The 19,600-nt window shown below is 26.7% G+C and overlaps 1 protein-coding gene across 4 annotated transcripts; it reads right to left on the reverse strand.

The window, feature by feature from the left end:
- Nucleotides 1-4,044: 4,044 nt before the first annotated feature.
- On the reverse strand, nucleotides 4,045-19,149 carry LOC107437046 (uncharacterized). Of its 4 annotated transcripts, none has more exons than XM_071181894.2 (6): nucleotides 18,875-19,149; nucleotides 16,009-16,105; nucleotides 13,770-13,827; nucleotides 9,573-9,644; nucleotides 7,367-7,487; nucleotides 4,045-4,523 (listed from the first exon to the last, which is right to left on the reverse strand). In XM_071181894.2, the coding sequence occupies exons 1-6, from the start codon at nucleotides 18,892-18,894 to the stop codon at nucleotides 4,484-4,486; spliced, it is 408 nt and encodes a 135-aa protein (XP_071037995.1). In that variant the 5' UTR covers nucleotides 18,895-19,149; the 3' UTR covers nucleotides 4,045-4,483. The 4 variants fall into 4 exon arrangements, with proteins under 4 accessions (XP_071037995.1, XP_015904407.1, XP_071037996.1 ...); XM_016048921.4 differs by having other exon boundaries at nucleotides 16,009-16,102; nucleotides 18,875-19,124; XM_071181895.2 differs by having other exon boundaries at nucleotides 18,320-19,124.
- Nucleotides 19,150-19,600: the final 451 nt, after the last annotated feature.

Raw genomic sequence — 19,600 nt, forward strand, 5'->3', positions numbered from 1 at the left:
AAATAAAAAGAAATAGTTACACACTGGAAAGCAAAATTAATGAAAGGTGAAAAATCGTCTGACGATGCCTGATTATTTTGGTGAATTGTACAAACTGGAAAAAAATAAGCTACTAACAAATTAGAAAAATTGATGGTAAAATAATACTAATTCATTTAGGAGAAGTTCACTACATCTCCATACTATTACTGATCCCCATGGTGTTCAATTTATAATGACAATGGTACTAACTGAAAAAAAAAAACTATATATAAAAAAGCATAATTAATAGAGAAAGGGCACTAATTCCTTTAAGAAAAGGAAAAAAAGAACAGCCATACTTTATTGAAGCCAATGATGCTTAATTAATTTTGATAATAGTAACTAATTATTATAAAACTTCAAGCTATTAACTAAAAAGCAAAATTAATGGGGAAATAGTTCTAATGTGTGAAATAGTTCAATAAATGTAAAAAATTTCAATGCTGTTATTGACGCCAATGATGCTTAATTAATTTTGATCATAAATAATAATTGCATTAAAAATAAGCTAAGTACAGAACAGCAAAATTAATGGAGAAATGGTACTAATTCGCTGAGGAGGAAGATAAAAAATCGCCATACTATAAGTGACGCCAATGTTGCTTAAATAATTTTGGTAAAAGGCATTTTCAATATTGTGGTAATAGGTGTTATTTTAATTAATATTAAAGAATTTACTATTTTAGGTCAAATTAGTAAATTTGGTAAAGATTAAAACTGCATTAATATAGATAAAGTGGAGTGAGGTGCTCTAGAGGAATTCGAAAGGAGTCATTACCAGAGTAAATAGCTTAATTGTGGTCATTTTCCACGAATTGTCCTTGAGCAATAGCATCATTTCAAAAAATACTAAATATTTATTCTGATCTGATGAACTCTTAAAAATGCGTTTTGCTTAATCTAGATATTTAAAGTCACCAAAGACAAAAAATAATAATACATAAAAAAAGTGGATTATTTTAGTTTTATTAATTGTGTTGGCTCAGTTTTGTGCATGATTTTCTAGCATTCTTTGAGACTAATTTATTGACAGTTTAATTTTTTCCAGCCCATACGGAGAACGGGTATTCAGCAAGTATAATCATTAGATAGAATAAAAAATTTATTTAAACACAAATTTAATGCAATGAAAAATTAATATATGAAAAAAACCTGTACCTTGTAAACTGTCACTTGATTGGTCTCATTTAATTCAGTGTAAAAAAAAAATGAATTATAAGCTGTGCATTCCTTGCCTGCATAAAGGATATACAATTCTCTTCCCCAAATCACTCCCTTTTCACCTCAAAAAAGAGTGAAATGCACAGTCAGTCATTGTTTACTATGATTTAATAAAGCTTCCAATGAAAAAAAAATCTTGAGTTTAAATATTTCTGAAGAAACACTTTTTTAATAGCTATAATTACTAGACTAGATATTAAAGTAAAAAAATACATGGAAAAAATAGCTCAAAATATTTCATAATTATCTAAAAAAATTTAAAAGAAGTTAAAAATAGAATGAAACATTTAACTAAAAAACTAATCAGTACAGATGGTCACAACTATAAAGACAATCAATGACTTCTACAGATTTATGTCATTGATTAATATTCCATCATCAGTCATCAATGACTAATTTCATTAACAATGCTTTTTAGTAGGGATGTAATGAATATTTGGCCACTATTCAGAATTCGGAGCTCTTGCCAAATATTCAGCAAAGTATTATATAAAAAATTATTTTTCGACTAAGATTCTTTTGGGAAACTTTTAATATATTTAATAAATAATAATGTTTAATATATTTAATAAAAAATAATCTAAAATCAAATTTTTTACTATACGTTATTCAAAATAGTTTTTACACATATTCATTAAGTTCTAAAGCTTGGTAATTTACGTTCTGAAAGATCCATGGAAAAGTGAAATTTGAAGAATTGAAGCTAAATTACTTTATGCTGAACCATGAGTTTTTTTATTGCTCATTCCTTTTCTTTTTTTTTTTAATTGAGACAATTCCATCGTTTTTTCTACACTTTATATTTTAAAAATTGAGAATTTTTTGTTTTGTTTTATTTTTGTTTGTTTTACAGTTTTAACGAAACGAATGTTCTGTTTTAATGTTAACGGAATGTTTTGAATAAAATATATTGTTTTATTGTCACTTTTTTCTTATATGGTAAAACAGATAATTAGTAACATAGAATACTGCAAACCTCAACATTAAATTTATATTTCAGAACTAAAAATAATTTTTTGCTTCCTTTCTGTTTCTTCTTTTCTTACTAACTTTTCTTTTTAACAGTGTTTTCATCATGACAGCATTCCTGAACGAGTGTTTCTTATGTACGTTATTCGTTTTAAGGACATTTTTTTCTATAAAGAAATGTGTAAAAGTTTAATTAAGATTTTTAGCGTTAAATCTATCGTTTAAAAATCAAGCAAAATTTTTGTTTTGGTTTCTATCTAGCTTTTTCTTTTTCAAACAACAGACATTTTCATAGACGTTTTTATTATAACATGGCAGTTAAGAGGCTCTCTATTAGACTTTAATCTTCACCTTTTTCTTGAAAATGCAGTAATTATAAAACTAAAATGTTCGGATTTAAAATTGATTTTCAAAAATTAAGATTGATTTTTATTTTTCTCTTGTATATAATTTTCCTTTGTATATAATCTTTTTTATGATATAGCATCCGTTCCATATGATATAGATTCCGTTTTTATGATATAGCATTTTTAAAACCGTTTCTGATAGACATTTATCTCTTTTAATGTTTAATGGAGAATTTATTTCCTCCTGGAAAATAGTATTTTGTTTCAAGAATTAAGAGGATTTTTTTTTTCTATTTCTTTCTTCTTCTTTTTTTAACTTTACAACTGTAGTTTTTTTAAATAGCTGTTACTCGGTTTCTTCTTTATCTTAAATATTTCTAAACATCATAATATCTAATTATCCTTATCCTAAACATTTCTATTTTTTTCCCTCTTTACCCATACCAATAATACAGATAAGTTTTGATTATTTTTCAATAATGACTAAACTTATTACTTAATAAAAAATAATAGCATTTATTAATAATTTTTTTAAAAAAATTGCTATTGGACTGCCGAATATTCGGTATTTTGCTAAATCACAATTCGCAAAATCCCTACTTTTTAGGTCCCTAACCGTAAAAGAAAAAAAATCAAGACAGGACAGATCTAAGAGGTCAAGGGGTCTTTAGCTTTATTATCATAATGGCAATATCTAGATAAAACAGACACCCTCTACCTTTGCTCTCCAACCCCACATTGTTAGATAAAAGCTGTTTGCTTTGGAAAATTTTATATCTTTTAGCTGTGGACATTAGTTTTGTTGTTACACTATGCATAATTCCCAACAAAATATTAAATAAAAAGAAGAGGAAAAAACAATTAATAAAATTTAAAAAAAGCCATGCCATAACATAAAACAAAAACAATTTTACCATTTATGCTCACCATTTAAATCCAATCAATTACATACAAACTCAAGAATTTTAATATCATACATCAGTATATAATTTTAGAAACTTGTTTTACTTTGTTTAAAATAAATATGTATAACATTTGGTTAGTTTTCATCGAGTAATTTTCAATTAATTAGTCCTAATCATACTTTCATTTTTTGAAAATTAATGTTAAAATTACTATTAACCTTTTAAAACTTTGATATTTTTAAGCAATTGAAAGTTTTAAAGGTAACTATACTTTATCCAAAAATTAAAAAGTGGAATATGACTCCAAAAATGAATAATTTGTAGACTGGTTTATTCTGAAAATTGATTCCGTTTCAGGTATTTGAAATGCATTTTTTTTCTCCATAAAATAAGACATATTAAAATAGTTTCCGGAGGACAAATTATTTTACAGTAATTACAATTGAGTAGTCTAAATGCAAAACCTTATTATTGCTGTCTTGACAAAAGATACAGAGGGGGGGGGGGGAATGATAGTGGAGCGATATTCTAAAAATAGTCTTTAAAAAAATTAAATAAAGCAAAGTATTGAGTTTATATTATTTCTTTTTTTTCCATATTTAACTAGAATGTGGTCTTGTTTTGATTTTAATTAGTTTCAGATGTTTTTTTAAATTTTTTTAAGACTATTTTTAGAATATCGCTCCACTATCAAGTTTTAGAATCAATGATTAATTATTATTTAAATTTAGAAGGTAATTTTAAAATATTTCTTAGGAATGTAAATATATGATTCCCAACTAAAAGGAAGAAAAATAAACATAAAAAATAACGCTTTTACAAATGAAATCCTAAATATCACATTATAAAATCTAAATAAATATCTCATTTTAAAATCTAAATAAATATCACATTTTAAAATCAAAATGAGACCAAAAAAAAAAAGTAAAATAGATAAATATCACAGATTTTTACATACAGCATGAAGTGTGCAAGCTACAAGTGAGTTAGAAGTGAAAGAGATACCTAATGAGTGTATTTTTATTCGGAGACTTCAAAGCAAACGTCCTCTTCTTCATCACTGGAAACAGTAGAACAGTTTATAGAACAAATAGTTATTAATTCTGCATTTTAACATCATTTGCATTATGAAATGACTAAATTACCAAACTAACATAAAAAAAGCACATTTTAAATTATAACATGTTTTTGAATGTATTGTAGTTTTCGGCGAAAGCGCCGCTGCACTATCGAAAAAAGAAGTCGTTTTTTTCCTTCATGCGGCACTTCCAACGTAAAAATTTTTAGTAGAAAAAAATTTTATGGAAGAAAATTATTTAAGATTAAATCATTTTCAGAGATAATGAGAAATTAATAACTAAGTCGACGAAATATTTGCCCGTATCGCAACTTGCTGCAGAGCAATAGCCAATTCTTAGCAAACTTTCGACAACGGCCTGCAAAATAAAATAGATAAACGAAATAATAAAAAAAAAATATCGCATAAGAAGACCATTTTAAAAGGTACGCATCTTCTTGTATCCACCCCCAGCTAAAGAAAGATTGCAATCTAGAAATCCACTTAGCGCCTTGGCAATTGTAATTGGAGCAAACATATAAGGAATTCCCCAACCCCTTCAAAAATAACCAATTGATTCCTCCTAAACAGCTCAAGTAGAAAAGACAAGCGGAGGAGGTGGGGTACATCCTTCTTTTAATATTTTCTTCTCTCTTTCTAAGCTTAGTCATATTGTGTTATTTCCATTGAACGAGAGGACATTCTACCCACTAAAATTCCACCCCCAAAGACTGAGAAAATGAAACTCGTTTCCGCTTTGTTAATTCTAGAGAATTTTTTTGGTGCATGCTTAGTTATTTCGTATTTTTGTTATTATTAGTTGTTTCGTTTTTATTAGTTTTTCCTCAAATTGTCAATTGTAATAAACTTTTAAATATTTTTATTTTTAAATCCTTTTTTTTAATAAATTTTTAGCTTAAAATTTTTAATTTTATTTTTCTTATTAAATTGTTTTACAGATTTATGTAATCAGTCACTGCGTTAATTCTTCTGCTAAATATGGTTGAATTATTTTTTTATCATAGAAGAATAATTTACTTTCCTAAAATTTGAGATTCTCGGAGCACATAAATATTTCCTTAAAAAGTATCAATAAATAAGATGTAGATAAATTATTTTCAAATTTAAAGTCTCTTCACTTTTAAAGTAGAGGGTGTAAAATTAACCTATTAAAAAAGAAATTACAGCAAACAAATAATCTTTAAAAACAGTTTTGCCTTGAAATTTGAAAAGGAAAAATTTAGACAAAACATATTTCGACAGTGGCTAGAATACATATTATGTATATTTATACCAAAATAAACACTGAAAATTTAATAACATAAATTTAATAGTAATTATTAATTTTCAAGCATCTCTAAAGCTTTTCTCCTTCCAAAAACAAAAACACTAATATTGTTATTAAATATTAATAGTATTTTCTAAATATGAAACTTAAAGCTTTTATCCTTTTAATTACATATAAATAGAAGTGAAATAAATTTATGTAACAAACATAAGGCATAAGGTCATTATAAATACAATTATAGTGAAGAGTTTAAAGCTTTTGAAATAAAAAATCACAAAATTTAAACATAAGAAAGATTAACACTTAAAAACTAAATTTTACCAAGGAAAACTGAAACCATTAGTTAAAAGAAGATACAGTGAAAATAATAAAATCCCTTGCATAAGAAAATGTATTTTCCTTTTTATCAAAATTTTTTTTATTCCTTTTTTATTATGTAGAGTTGATGTGTAATTTAAAATGAATAAATATTTATAATATAATGAAAAACCGGAAAATAAAAAATTCTTAACTCTTTTTTTTTACAAATAATTTGAAGCATATTAGTCAGCATTTAAAATATTACAAAAATTACAACAATCAAAATTATTGAACTATTGTCAATTCAGGACTTGCTTCTTTGCAATAAGGATATCATATTACTTGTCAACTCAGAATATCAAGATTCGTGTCAGAAAGTGTGAAATTGTTGCGAGCACATTTTGACAAAATTATTTAGCTTATTCAGAGACCGTAGCACAGGTAAACAAAAATAACATTCATAATTCTGTTTAAAGACAAAACGTGTCGGTTGTTTTAATGTTAGTCATTTTCAAAATGTTTTTCCTTTTTGTGAACACTGTTCAAACAATCCAAACTGTTCCTAAAACCATCAATGTTAAGTATTTTTTGACATAATATAAGTCCTAATTGCCAATAATGAGGTTTAATGTTGTTAAATTGAGTGCATCTTTGATGCGGTATCCCAATGAAGAATCGTGATCACTTAAAAGTATATTTAATAAACCAAAAAAGAAAAAAAAATACATATGAAACAGAAGATAAGCAATAAACATCAAATAATAAATTCTTTATATACACTCTGGATCTGGACTCTCTGATTCTTGTTTTTCAAAAGCAGTTATAATAATTATAATTTAGTTACAATATAAACTATGATTTTAATGAATAAATATTAAATTATTCAAACTAATAATAAAATTTAAGCATCATGGACAATGGTAAATATTAGGAGAATAAAGGTTAGTTTAAACAACTCAATAATTAGAATTATCCACAATCAATTTTTTTTTAAAAAATCAGCTAATATTAATTAGCTGTTTTTTCAAAAAATTTGATTAACTGATTAATGAGATGTAGCCTAAAAGTTAATATTAATAAATAGTAATGGATTTCAACTAAAATGTAGCATGTCTAGACATTAATCCAGAAGACAAGTGTATAGTTAGCATTATTTATATGAGAATTAATAGCAAAATTTCCAGTTACTATTTTACTAATTATTTTGAGACATTCGAAACAGAGGATAAAAGAGAGAGATGTTCGATGAAATAGTGACCTGCTTAAAGATGAACAGACTGAGGCTGAAGCAACAGATGTGCTCGTAAAATATTCTGTAGAAGATTCTGATAGGGTCTGCATGTTTTCATCAGAGCTTGAATCTGATTCGCACTCAAAATCTACAAATAAGAATAATTACACGTATAAAAATAAATGAAATTTTAAATTAGTATAATTCAATTTTATTTTTAAAAAAAGAAATTAATATTTTAAATTAAAGTCTACCTAATTGTCTGCATATTACTATTCACAAATAAACATAATAACTAGATAAGTACACTGTCAATGTTTTTAACAAACTCATTTTAAAGAAGAGTGAATTCAAACAAAAAAGCAGAAATAAATGTGATTTAAAAAAGTGAAAAAATAAAATTACAAAAATTTACTCCAGATTCACACTCTAACAACAAATCCTGCAGTTATCAAAACAAAAAGTATTTAGAAAAGTAACTATTGTTACGATTTCCTTTAAATACAATAAAAATTGATAAATGAGTTATTAAAGATATATCCTTATTCTGTTCATGAACTTATCAAAGTAAATTGGCCCCGAATTCTTCAATGAATGACTGACAATCCTTACAAAAAGAAACAAAAAAAGTCATAAAGAAAATAAAAGAATTTTGAAACAACTTTGACAAAATAAAGTCTTGCATTGTGGAAAAAAAGATATTTTTTTTATAGACAACTTTTGTAGCTTTTCTTTCTATTCATTCTAATGATAAGGATATAAAGATTATTTTGATTATGAATGAAATGTTTTTAAAAAGTTGAAGAAATTATATAATTTTTATAAGTTGAAAATTGATAATTGTTATTTGACTTGAATTCTTCAATTTCTTGGATGGGCTTATCAAAAAATTTATACATGTTTACGTTTTTTTTTTAATTGTTACCCTTGTTTTAAATTAAGCATTAAAACTTTTAGAACAAGTTATTTTTAGAAGATTTGAGTTTAGAAACCCTTTCACTAATCTGTCCTGATCTTATACATATATATTTTTCTTTTATTTAATTCAAAACAGTTAAGTTTATTTTTTATTCTTTAATGATTTATTTAAAAAAACGGTTATTATTATTATTTTTTTTACTTTTTGTTAAATTGTAACATTTTATTCGCCATAATTTTAGATAATTTTTTACTTCTTTGATAATGCTTTTTCATTTCCACAATTTAATGATCTTTATTTTCTCAATTTAATAAATCTCTACATAAAATAAATTAAAAGATTATTTAGAAAATTTTAGATTAGAAATTATTAGATTTTTCTTTGTTATAATCTTACTGATTTTACAGAAATCTTCCTTTATTAGGATCTTAATTTTTATAATGGGAAATATGTGCTGCTATCTTCTCTTATCATGTGATCATTCAGTCTCGCTTTCAATGCAAATGGGGATGCAAGTTAAATTTCGAGATGGGCTCAAATGAAAACGTTTTGGTAGATAATCCATACCTCGAAATAAAATACTCTTTCGGCAGGTAATCCACGGATTATAAACCGGAAAATACAGTAATTTGAGTGTATTTCTTTCATTCATTTTTGAGCAATACATTTTTATTCATTAAAAATTAAAATGACAAAAGAAAGAGAGAAGAGCATAATTTCTCAAAATTGTTCTCATTGTAGTCTTAAGTAGAAAATAAAAATGTGAATTACAGGGTCACTTTGAAATACCTTTTGAACTTTAAAAACATAATACTTTTTTTTGCAAATTACTATATACATAGACCTTTAATAATCTTTTTTTCTTTTTAAAAAATAATATTAGCTTGTAAGAAAACTGGTTTTCCAGGAATCACAAACCTACACTTTTCTCTCTCTTAGAATTAATTGAAGATAAAAATCACAGTATTCACAAGCACTTACTTAAAAATGTATGAGCCCTTTAAATAAAATGTAACTATCATTTCAAGATGTAATTCATTAAAGTCATTAAAAATAAAATAGCTTTCATTGTTGCTGAAACTTAAGTACAAGCAAAAGCCAACATATTTTTATGTCATTTGTTTTGCATATCAAAGCTAGGCAGATTCATTTGAATCATCTAGTAACTTGAGATCTAAATCAAAAATTTACATTTTTAATTAAAAACATAAGAACTAAGAATACTTAATGCAATTATAAATTATACAAAAATAAACAAATTTTTTATTAATATAAGCAGCTTAATATTGAGGGAAGAAATAGCTAAAAAATTACTTAAATGAATTTTTTCTTGAATAAGAGGATAAAAATCTTGGACCACTTCATTTTCAGGCTCATAGTACATGACTGAAAAATAGAGAATGCAATGAAATCACAAAAGAAATTTAGCAATCAAACAAGTCAAGTGCGACACAAACTAAATAGCATCTAAAAAGTTCTAGTTGCTCTTTATTTAGCAACAATGTTTTTATGCTCGTTTCAATCGTTCACTTTTTTGGAAATTACTTAAAATATCACTATACTGTTGAATTTTTTTTTTTTCATATAAGTACACCAGAGAAATTAGTATGCACAGTAAAAAGAATATTAAGCTCAATTATTCTTGTTGGAAATTACTTAAAATATCACTATACTGTTGAATTTTTTTTTTTTCATATAAGTACACCAGAGAAATTAGTTTGCACAGTAAAAAGTATATAAAGCTCAATTATCCTTGTGGGAGAGCAATATGAACATATATCTTTAAACATTTCAATTAAAAAAGGGGTATGAAATAATTTTTACAGTAGAAATGATCAGGGTGTCTAGTGAGAAGACATTTTCCTTGTAAATCCAAGATTTTTCCTCCATCGAGCAGATGATATTTAATATTAAATTTTATTTCAAACAAATATTTTATCATTTAAAATATATCATCAGAGTAAAATCAAAAATTAATATTGATGAACAGTTTAATATTATAAAATAAACACTATGTATTTAAAAATAAGGTAAATTTCATTCTAGATCTTAAAAAGGGCATTATATCCCCCTAAAAAAGAACATCCACCAGAAAAAGGAGTTGCATTTCACAAAAATTTGCATCGCTTTTAAGAAACCCAAAATATACAAAGTGTATAATTTTATTATTAAAAAAAAATCTTATTTTCAATGAGAAAATTTAACTTAAAAATAATTCTGCAGATAAATTAGATCATTCCATAAAAAAATTTTAAAATGAGTGTAATTCTCGTATTCAGAAAATGTTAGTTGCCGTGATAACATATTAAAAGTATCAAGATTTTAAAAGCAATGTTAAAATGGCTGAAAAAAACAACAAGTAATTGCAACATCGGCCAAAAAAAGTAATTGGAATTTAATGCAGATTTGAGATTGAATCTTCACCAATCAAGCGTGTAAGAATGTGATTGCTAAAACACGCAATTCACTAACCATTATATTGTATTAAAAATATTGAAACAGAAAAAATCTCACTAAAATAGCCAAAAAAAAGATACAAATGTCTGCTGAAAAAACGATTCTTAAATGATGTAGATTTAGGATAAAATTAATTTGAATTGACACTCCTTTAATTCCAAAGGCACACTTGTAGTGATAACATCGTATAAATATAATACTTTCTGAAAACCCATGTGGAAATAGCTGAAAAAATGATAAATAACAGCTGAAAAACGGTGCATTTATTGACATGAAATTATTACGGAATTGTCAGGAATCGAACACATCAAAAAATAGTAAAGTTAATTCAAAAGTCTTAAGTTGTAAAGCATTGTATTATAAATATCTGAATTTGAAAAACCAAAAAAATGGTAAATAACTTGTGAAAGAATAATCATCAAATGACGTGAAGTTATGATGGAATCATCACTAATCAAACAAGCCAAGTAAAACTCATCAAAAAGTGATAGCTCAAAATGGAAATTTACATGTCTTAATAACACAGCATTTAAAATATTATAATTTGAAAAACTATGTGAAAAGAAGAGAAAAGATTATACATAATTGCTGAAAATCTATCATATAACAATGTGAAATTACGATGGAATTGCTTGAATTGAATTACTTAAATTCCAGATTCACACGTCTTATAGCAAGGTATAAAAATATTGGAATTTGAAAAACCAGGTGAAAAAGGGTGAAAATTACGATGAAATCGTGACAAATTGTGCGCTTCAAAAAAGTGATAACTCAAATTCGGAATTCACATGCTGTTATAATGTATTGAATATATTATTTGATATGTTATGTTTGGGAAACTCAAAAGGACAGAAAAAATAATGATTTACTGCTGAAAAAACAATCTAAAACTTCAGGACCACTTGGAAGAAATATGGGAGAAAACTTGTTTGCGTCATTCTTAGTGAAGCGCTACTCACAGAAGCATCGATCGCTTGATGTATGATCGTCTGCTATTTTAAAACTTTTTTCTGTTTTACTAAAAAAATTTAGAAATTCTCTGATATTTCCTGAATTAATAAATTCTCTGATAATTCCAGGTTTTCCCTATTTCTCTGTTGTTGGATACCCTGATGATAATCTATTTTATGTCTCAGAGGCCTCTAGTAATTAATAAATAAAAACCACCATAAATTAAAAAAAAAAAACATTTTTTGATATTAAAAAAGATAATTTAATAATAGAAAAAAAAAGCATTTTTAAAGCATAACATTTAAAACAGAGAACTAATTTACGAAAGATATTTAAAATTATCCATACATTTCATCATACAATGTTTGTTTAGGATTTATGATAAAGAAAAATACAGTGAAATATTTAAACAAAAAAAAAGAGCAATTAATGCAATTTTTGGAGGTTGAAATAAAATAACAAATGTCTTTTATTGGAAAGTTAAAAATATAACGAGATACAGTGAAATCTCTCGTTACGAACACTCCTCAGAACGGACGCCTCTCATTAGGGACATATTTTTAACTCCCTGTGAATCTTCAATAAAAAAAACATTATGTAACTTCTCCGCAAAATGGACACTCCCCTAACTGGACTCGAACAGTCATTTATGCCCTCAATCGGTATTTTCTATCTCTACAAACTGGTCACCAATTCTTCTGATTAAAAAAAAAAAACAAAACAAACTACTTCTACTTTAAATTCAAAAGAAAAAAATATGCAGCTTTCCATCTTTTCCAAAGCATTTTCTTATTTTGTCCACAACTAAAAATGTTAAGCTATTTCACCACTAAAACATCAATCGCTTTCCTTTCACCTTCCCTATCTTTGCAAAAAAAGAAGAGAAAAAGATGATGTAAAATATTTCAGACAGTGGCATCTTTTCATCTGGACGATACTGGTTAAGAAACCCCCACAAGCTGATATGATGCTCTCGATTACTCTTCTCCACTAAAAATTTATTTCTACATATTATCAATTTGGAAACACAGCTGGGTTAAAAAAAGGGGAACAGAAATCTAGTCATTGAGGTGATCATATAAATGAAGCAGTTATTTGACAGATGATCAATTGTGAATATGACAACTCCATAGAGTCTTACAGGTATGCATTGCTGCTTTCGAACGTTCAAGGAGACCCTATCAAGTGATGGAGAGGTGTTAGGGGGTGTAAACCGTCAGAGGAAGTGAAGTAGGACTAAAAGTGCTTATTTGGTATCCTATGACTAGTGCCTGTGTAAATAGGAAAAACATATTCATTTTTATGTAGCTAGAATTATGTATACATATGTATAAAAATTTTTTATACATTTTTTTTATTAAAAAAATTATTTTTTAAAAGTTATAATAAATATTAGATAGTAGATTATGTAATCTTTTCTAAAGCATTGCAATTATTCTAAAAACAATTTACGGTGTACTTCGTTATTAAAGTCCTTTTCCCGTAAACGGACAACTCTCGTAAGCGGACAATTCTATCACTCCCAAGAACGTCCGTTTAACCAAGATTTCACTGTTCATCTAAAAAAGAAAACTTTTCCTCTCTTAAAAATAGCACTAACAACTTAAAAACATTCAGTTCCATTATTTATTTGCTTTTTTTTTGTAAAATATTGAGGTGCGTTTGAGTAGATGAAAGTCATCTCCCTGGCGAAGTAGAGGTTCTGAGTTCTATCCTCCCAGATGGAAAAAAATGTAAATATGTGTATAGATGTTGTTTAAGCCTTAATTTATTATTTGAATGTCTGCTAGAGGCTTCAAATACATTATTTCTTGTTCCTTATTTAATTGTATACAAGTTCTTGCTTTTGAAGTTACCTTGTTCCATGCATGACAGAAGTGTTCAATAAATCAGTGTAATTAGCCATCTTGTTTCTGTCTCTGACATTAATTTAAGAGATATTTTTCAGCAATAGTACACTCTTTTATTATTTTTAAGTATGGTTTCAGTATAGGTCCCAAAAAGTCACAGCACATGCTAAAGTCTTTTCCTGATTTATAAAGTACTCAAATAGAAATTAAAAATATTTTAATGAAAAAAGTAAAAATAAAATAACTCACTTACTCAGCTTACAATAATATAAGGCACACTTGTAGTTCCGAGCCATCAAAGCAGAAAGAAACTAAAAGTAAAGAGAAACGAAAGCAATATGTTTTCATGGGATTAAACAAACAAAAATTTAGTTTTAAAAGTCAAATCAAATAAAAAAAATAAAAATCTAATAACAACATTTCAAAATAATTAAAATTAAATTTTTATCAGGAATGTGTGAATCAGCTTAATATCTAAATGATTCTTTCCTTTAAAAAAAGTAGTAGTATCCTAAAAAGATTTTTCCTTAATAAAAATTTATTATAAAAAAGAATACACAAATGCATGCAAACATTTTTTACATCATCTTTTTTATTTAAAATATAATAAAAATATTAGCTTTAATTTTGGTTAGAACAAGCAAAATTAGATAATTTTCCAAATGTCTTATGCTACTATAAAATCTTATGCTACTATAAAACTACTAAACTAAACTCAGAGGCGCAACAGCCCAAAGAGGGCCAAGGTCTACTGTGCCCATCTCAGTTTTCTTGACCTTGGGCTCTGGGGGGCAGGAGCAGATGTTCTGGTCAGGTGGTCAGCCGTACGCGGAATCCCCAGTGTTTAGTTCCCAAGCATGCTTGGTACTCACCTATCGACCCACTGAAGGGAAGAAAGGCTGAGTCAACCTTGCCCGGCCGAACCAGGATCGAACCAGGGACGTGTGGCACGACAGCGCGAAGCGCTACCACTCAGCCACCGGGCGTCACTATAAAACTATAGAAAGCAATTAATAGGGTGTCAATGGTTTAAATTATGATTTTAATTCAATGATTATTTTAAACAATTAGATAATTAAAATTTAAATAATTTATTTTAAAAAATATTAACGATTAAAAAAAATATTCAACTTTTGAAGAAAAATAAGCAGAACAAACAAAAAATGTAATTATTGAAAAGCATCAATTTTTTTTTTAAGTATGCTCATATAATATTTCATAAAGACTGACTACTACTGAACTAAAAAAATAAAAAATTTTATTTTAAAGAAATGAAAAGGGATAAAAATTTGCAAAAGCAATCATTAGAGAGATTTTATGCATCGTGTGTTTGAATTGATTGATTCCATTTGCAAGCACGAAATAATAACTTATTTCTTAGTTAGTATTTGAGAATGTCATGTTTTAAAGTTTGTAAAATTACTAATGTTATGAATTTAATAGAATAAAAAAAATTGTTTCCTTACAGATTCGCACAATTTATAAAAACTTTTACTAAATTGGGGCCTAAAACAGTTTTCACTTTCACAAATTCTACTACAAGAGATAATTATTAGAACCAATTTGTGATTGATTTTCCTCTATTTTTGCTGAATAGCTTTTTCCATCAAAATTGGATAACAACTGCAAAAGAGGTGTTTGGGTTGGTATTATATATTCCCACAGATAGCAAATGCAGTGTAGATCTAAGGTTTTGACTTAATATCTTTTCCAGAGTTTTTTTCCTTCATTCTTTTTTTTTTTTTTTTTTTTTTTTTTGTACGATTGCCTTTAAGTTTCCTTGCAGTTTATAGTGCTCAGGAATGATTGTTTGCTGCATAAAGAAATAAGAATGTTTGTATATAAAGTCATTAAATATGATTGTGAAATTAATATTATAACTAAATGCACTGATTGTTTTGCATCCGCTAAAACCTTGATAAATTTAATGAAAGATTTAGCATAAGTCTAAGAGCTATTTTATTGAAAAGAGAAAGAATATATGTTTTAAAAGTGAAAGTAACTTATTATAACAAGGCTAAATAATAGTTTTGTGTATATTTTGCTTTATTCTAATAAAAATTTAACAAAGTGGTAAAAAAACTGTTCTCTGAAAAAAATTTTATATAGTTTTGTCATTTTTTTAATTTATGAAATATATACCTGATGTTGTGTAAAAATGGCTAATAATGCAGGTGAATTTTAAATGTAATAGGGTAGCAGCAATATTTGATTCTGTTTTTGGCATTTGAGGAAAGTGGTTGGCAAAAAAAAAAAAAAAAATTACAAAAAATTGGTGGCAGAGTAGAAAAAAATTATTTCTTAATTATTAATTGCATGGCTATAAATTTTTATATTTAAATGCGTATCATATATTTAGTTATGTGTCTTATAAAAAGGTAAAAATTTGAAATAACTTAAATACATTTTTATTATTTCAATTAGAAAAGACTAAAATACAATAGAGAAAAAAAAATTTCTTCTTTTCTTTCCTGTGCATGTTATTAACTCACTTCAGAAAGGATTTCAACAGGAGTACTGCACGAATCTTCATCTGAGAAATCTCCACTTTTAATCGAAACTCCTTCCATTCCACACTCATGGAACCTGCTGATTGGGCAGAAATAAAATAACCTAATGTTACGATAATGATTTCACATAGAAATTACAAGTAATAACTGAAATTATATGATCAATTTTAAATTCCAAGCAAAGCCAATCATTACAGAATTTTTCCTATTTTTATAAGACTGTCAAAGTTACGTCGAATGTTACGATAATGATTTCACATAGAAATTACAAGTAATAACTGAAATTATATGATCAATTTTAAATTCCAAGCAAAGCCAATCATTACAGAATTTTTCCTATTTTTATAAGACTGTCAAAGTTACGTCTCGCTCTTGAAAATCTACTAAATAAAATTTGCCATGTTGTGTAAATGAGAGCTCAGGCAGAAAAAGACTGAGAGGGAAGTTGCTTGCTAATGAAAGAAAAAACTTCTCGTTTAAGTGATTTTGCAAAAAATAACAAAATATAGATTAGTGGAACTCTAAGAAAATTTCCCAAGAATGTAAAATTTTAAATTCCTGGAGAGAGAAAATTACATGCCTGCATAAGCAATGAAAAACTTTTTCAGTTGATATGATTTTAAATATATATTTTATATTTTTTTCATTTGCAATTCGACATAAAAAGTACTCACAAGAAACTTATACCAGTATGCTCTATGCCAGGGGTGGCGAACCTTTATGCACCAACGTGCCATTTTTTCAAAAAATTGTTTAATGAGGTCATAGACGTGCCGTCAAATAATTTTGACCCTTGTGATTATTGAGAAAATAATAATACTAAATACTATCAACTCAAAACTCTTTATTTACTATGGAAAAAAAATACATTTTGCAATATCTCAGTTACACGCGTAATTCAACTTAAAGTAACATTAGTGTGACTTCTTTTATTGCAGATTAGATGGCAACTAACTTATATTAAGGTTGTAAGATGTTAGTTTAAGCAGGCTGTTAATTTCTTTTTTGCTTGTTATTTATTGTTAGCTCATTTCTTATAGTTATTGTTTTTTTTGTCATTAATTGTAAATTTTTTTGTTAATAATTGTTTATTTTTTTAAAATTTTAATTTAATTGTTAATATGCTTCACAGCGAACTTGCAATCGGTGGCGTGCCCAAAATATTGTGTCGCATGCCATTGGTTCGCCATCCCTGCCCTATGCTAATAATAAAAAAAAAATTCACCAGGTGAGTGAGCAATTGAGGTCGAAAGACTGGAGAGTTTCTTAAAATAGTTCAATTGAGGTGGAAATTTCTCCCCTTCAAGCGATTGACTCATCATAGTTAAAAGTTATGAAAAATAACAAGCATTTCTTTCCCCATCTGATTTGTGAGAAAGGCAATCTTTTGAAAACAATTCTGCAGATATATATTTTTTTCGTGCAAACTGAAAAGAAAATTTTTTATTTTTATTTTCTGAATAGAAAATTTTACCACAGGAACTCTGAAATGTTCTAGGACAATGTTGCCATATTTCTGGCAAGAGGTAGAAGCACTTGTCTAATAAAACTATTTAGCATGAGAATTGGGTATAATTTACAGGGTTAGTATTTTTGGCAAGATAGAGGGAAAAAAACATGGCAAAAATGGAAAAAAAATACTGACAAAAACTTATTGGTGAATAGTTTTGAATTGAATTATGTTAATTCAGTATTAATAATTATAAATGCACTTAAATATCTAAGTTATCTATTTCATTAATTATTATATTAAATTATAAATTGAAAAAAAATGTACGTAATTTTTAATTTTAGTTCAAATCAATTTCAATGCAACACATTAAATATTTTTAAAAATAGAATTTTTTGTTAATATTTAAAAAAATCTAATTTTTTGTCAATATTTTAAAACATTTATAACTTTCTATCTTTGCAATTCGTAAAATTAGTATTTTTAAAAGGTTGTGGATAGTTAAAGAAATATTTTTTAGCTCTCCTTTTCCCCTTCTTAAAAATAGTCTAGTGTGTGTACTATACCAAAAAAAAATATCTTCCTTTATCTGTAAAATATAAAAATTTTTATTTTGAACTATTATGAAACCTTCTGATGAAACAGGTTTTAAAAATTTTGTAGACTTCAATAATATATAAATTTTTAACATTTAAGGAAATATTTGTTTTGCTTTTCATTCGACTTAATTTCTTTTATTTTATAGTTGTATATTGATTTAACTGGTACAATTTCTAACAATATGGAATGTTCTGCAAAAATTTCTATTCAAATATAAAACAATCACCTTTACATTATATTTACCTATTATATTCCTGTTTTAAATAATAAAAATCATATATTTTGTCCTTATATTAAAAAAAAAGGGGCAAGACTTCCTGATTGTGATCTGCTGCAAAATATGCGCCAAATCGTGCAAGAATCTAAAAAAAAAAAAATCACAGAAGAGAACCAAATCAAGTAGCCTATCCATCCCTAGGCAAACCTCAACAAGTTATTTTTTGCTTAAAATCCATAGGCACTTAATAATTGGTGCTACAAATCACCATATAGATAAATCCACAAAAAAATTCGAAATATTCTATTCTTAAGGAAAATTAAATATTGCATTTATTTTAAATTCGAAAACATACAATTCAAAAATTTATATTTTTTACTGACTTACAGAGAAAAAAAAAATCTCCGTAGGAAGTTATTAATGTAAATTGTATTTTTGTTACTTAGGCATTTTTAGTGAAATTAACAACATGGGAAGCGAAGAGCATTAATGAAAACAAGAACGGGATTTTACTTAAACACAAAAATACATTGATATTAATACATCAAATAATAAACAATTATTATAATAATTATTATTACTCTTCATTTTTGTTTTCCATATTTTAGTAGTGTTTTAAGTTTAGTTGCAAAAGTACAGATAGGATGGATGAAATTTAAATATAATTTATTCATTCATTAGGAACGATCATTTATATAGAATGGCGAGCTTTAACACATCGTTACTTTGAATAATTTAAGAAATATTTTAATGAGAATTTGCAGCAAAAAGAGAAAAATAGTACTATTGTTTGTATTCGAAAATTTGTTTTGATTTGTGGAAGGGACAAGTAAATTATAGAGGAGTGCGACGAGCCGTGTGTGTTAATTTATAGCTCTGTGGGAGCCTTCTATGATCTATGATTTGCGGGCTGTTGCTTGGCTGACCGATTTTTTTAATAAATAGAGACATTTGATTGGTCAATTGCGCTATCATTTTCATCTTTATCGCTTAATCGTTTAGTCAGGCTTACTAGAATGGCACTTTTAGCATTTTTGTTTGGCGCAATTTTACTAATGCGCATGCTCGGTTTGATAATTTATTCAAACCAATCGAAACACTTCGTAGACAATGAATATAGAAATTTGTATCCCCTCCTTTGCTTGTGTATACTCAGACAAGGACATAAAGATAGAAAGATCAATCACTATACCAAACGGATGTCAGGGAGAACTTTGACATCACTGGTCTCAACTAGAGTGCCTGTATTGAAAAGAGTGATGACAATATCCAAGAGCGCATGCGCTGCCGTCAGATTTTTGTCCAAG

The sequence above is a fragment of the Parasteatoda tepidariorum genome, chromosome 4, assembly GCF_982258835.1.
Source record: "Parasteatoda tepidariorum strain Cologne lab strain chromosome 4, Ptep-v5.0, whole genome shotgun sequence".
Classification (NCBI taxonomy): Eukaryota; Metazoa; Arthropoda; class Arachnida; order Araneae; family Theridiidae; genus Parasteatoda; species Parasteatoda tepidariorum.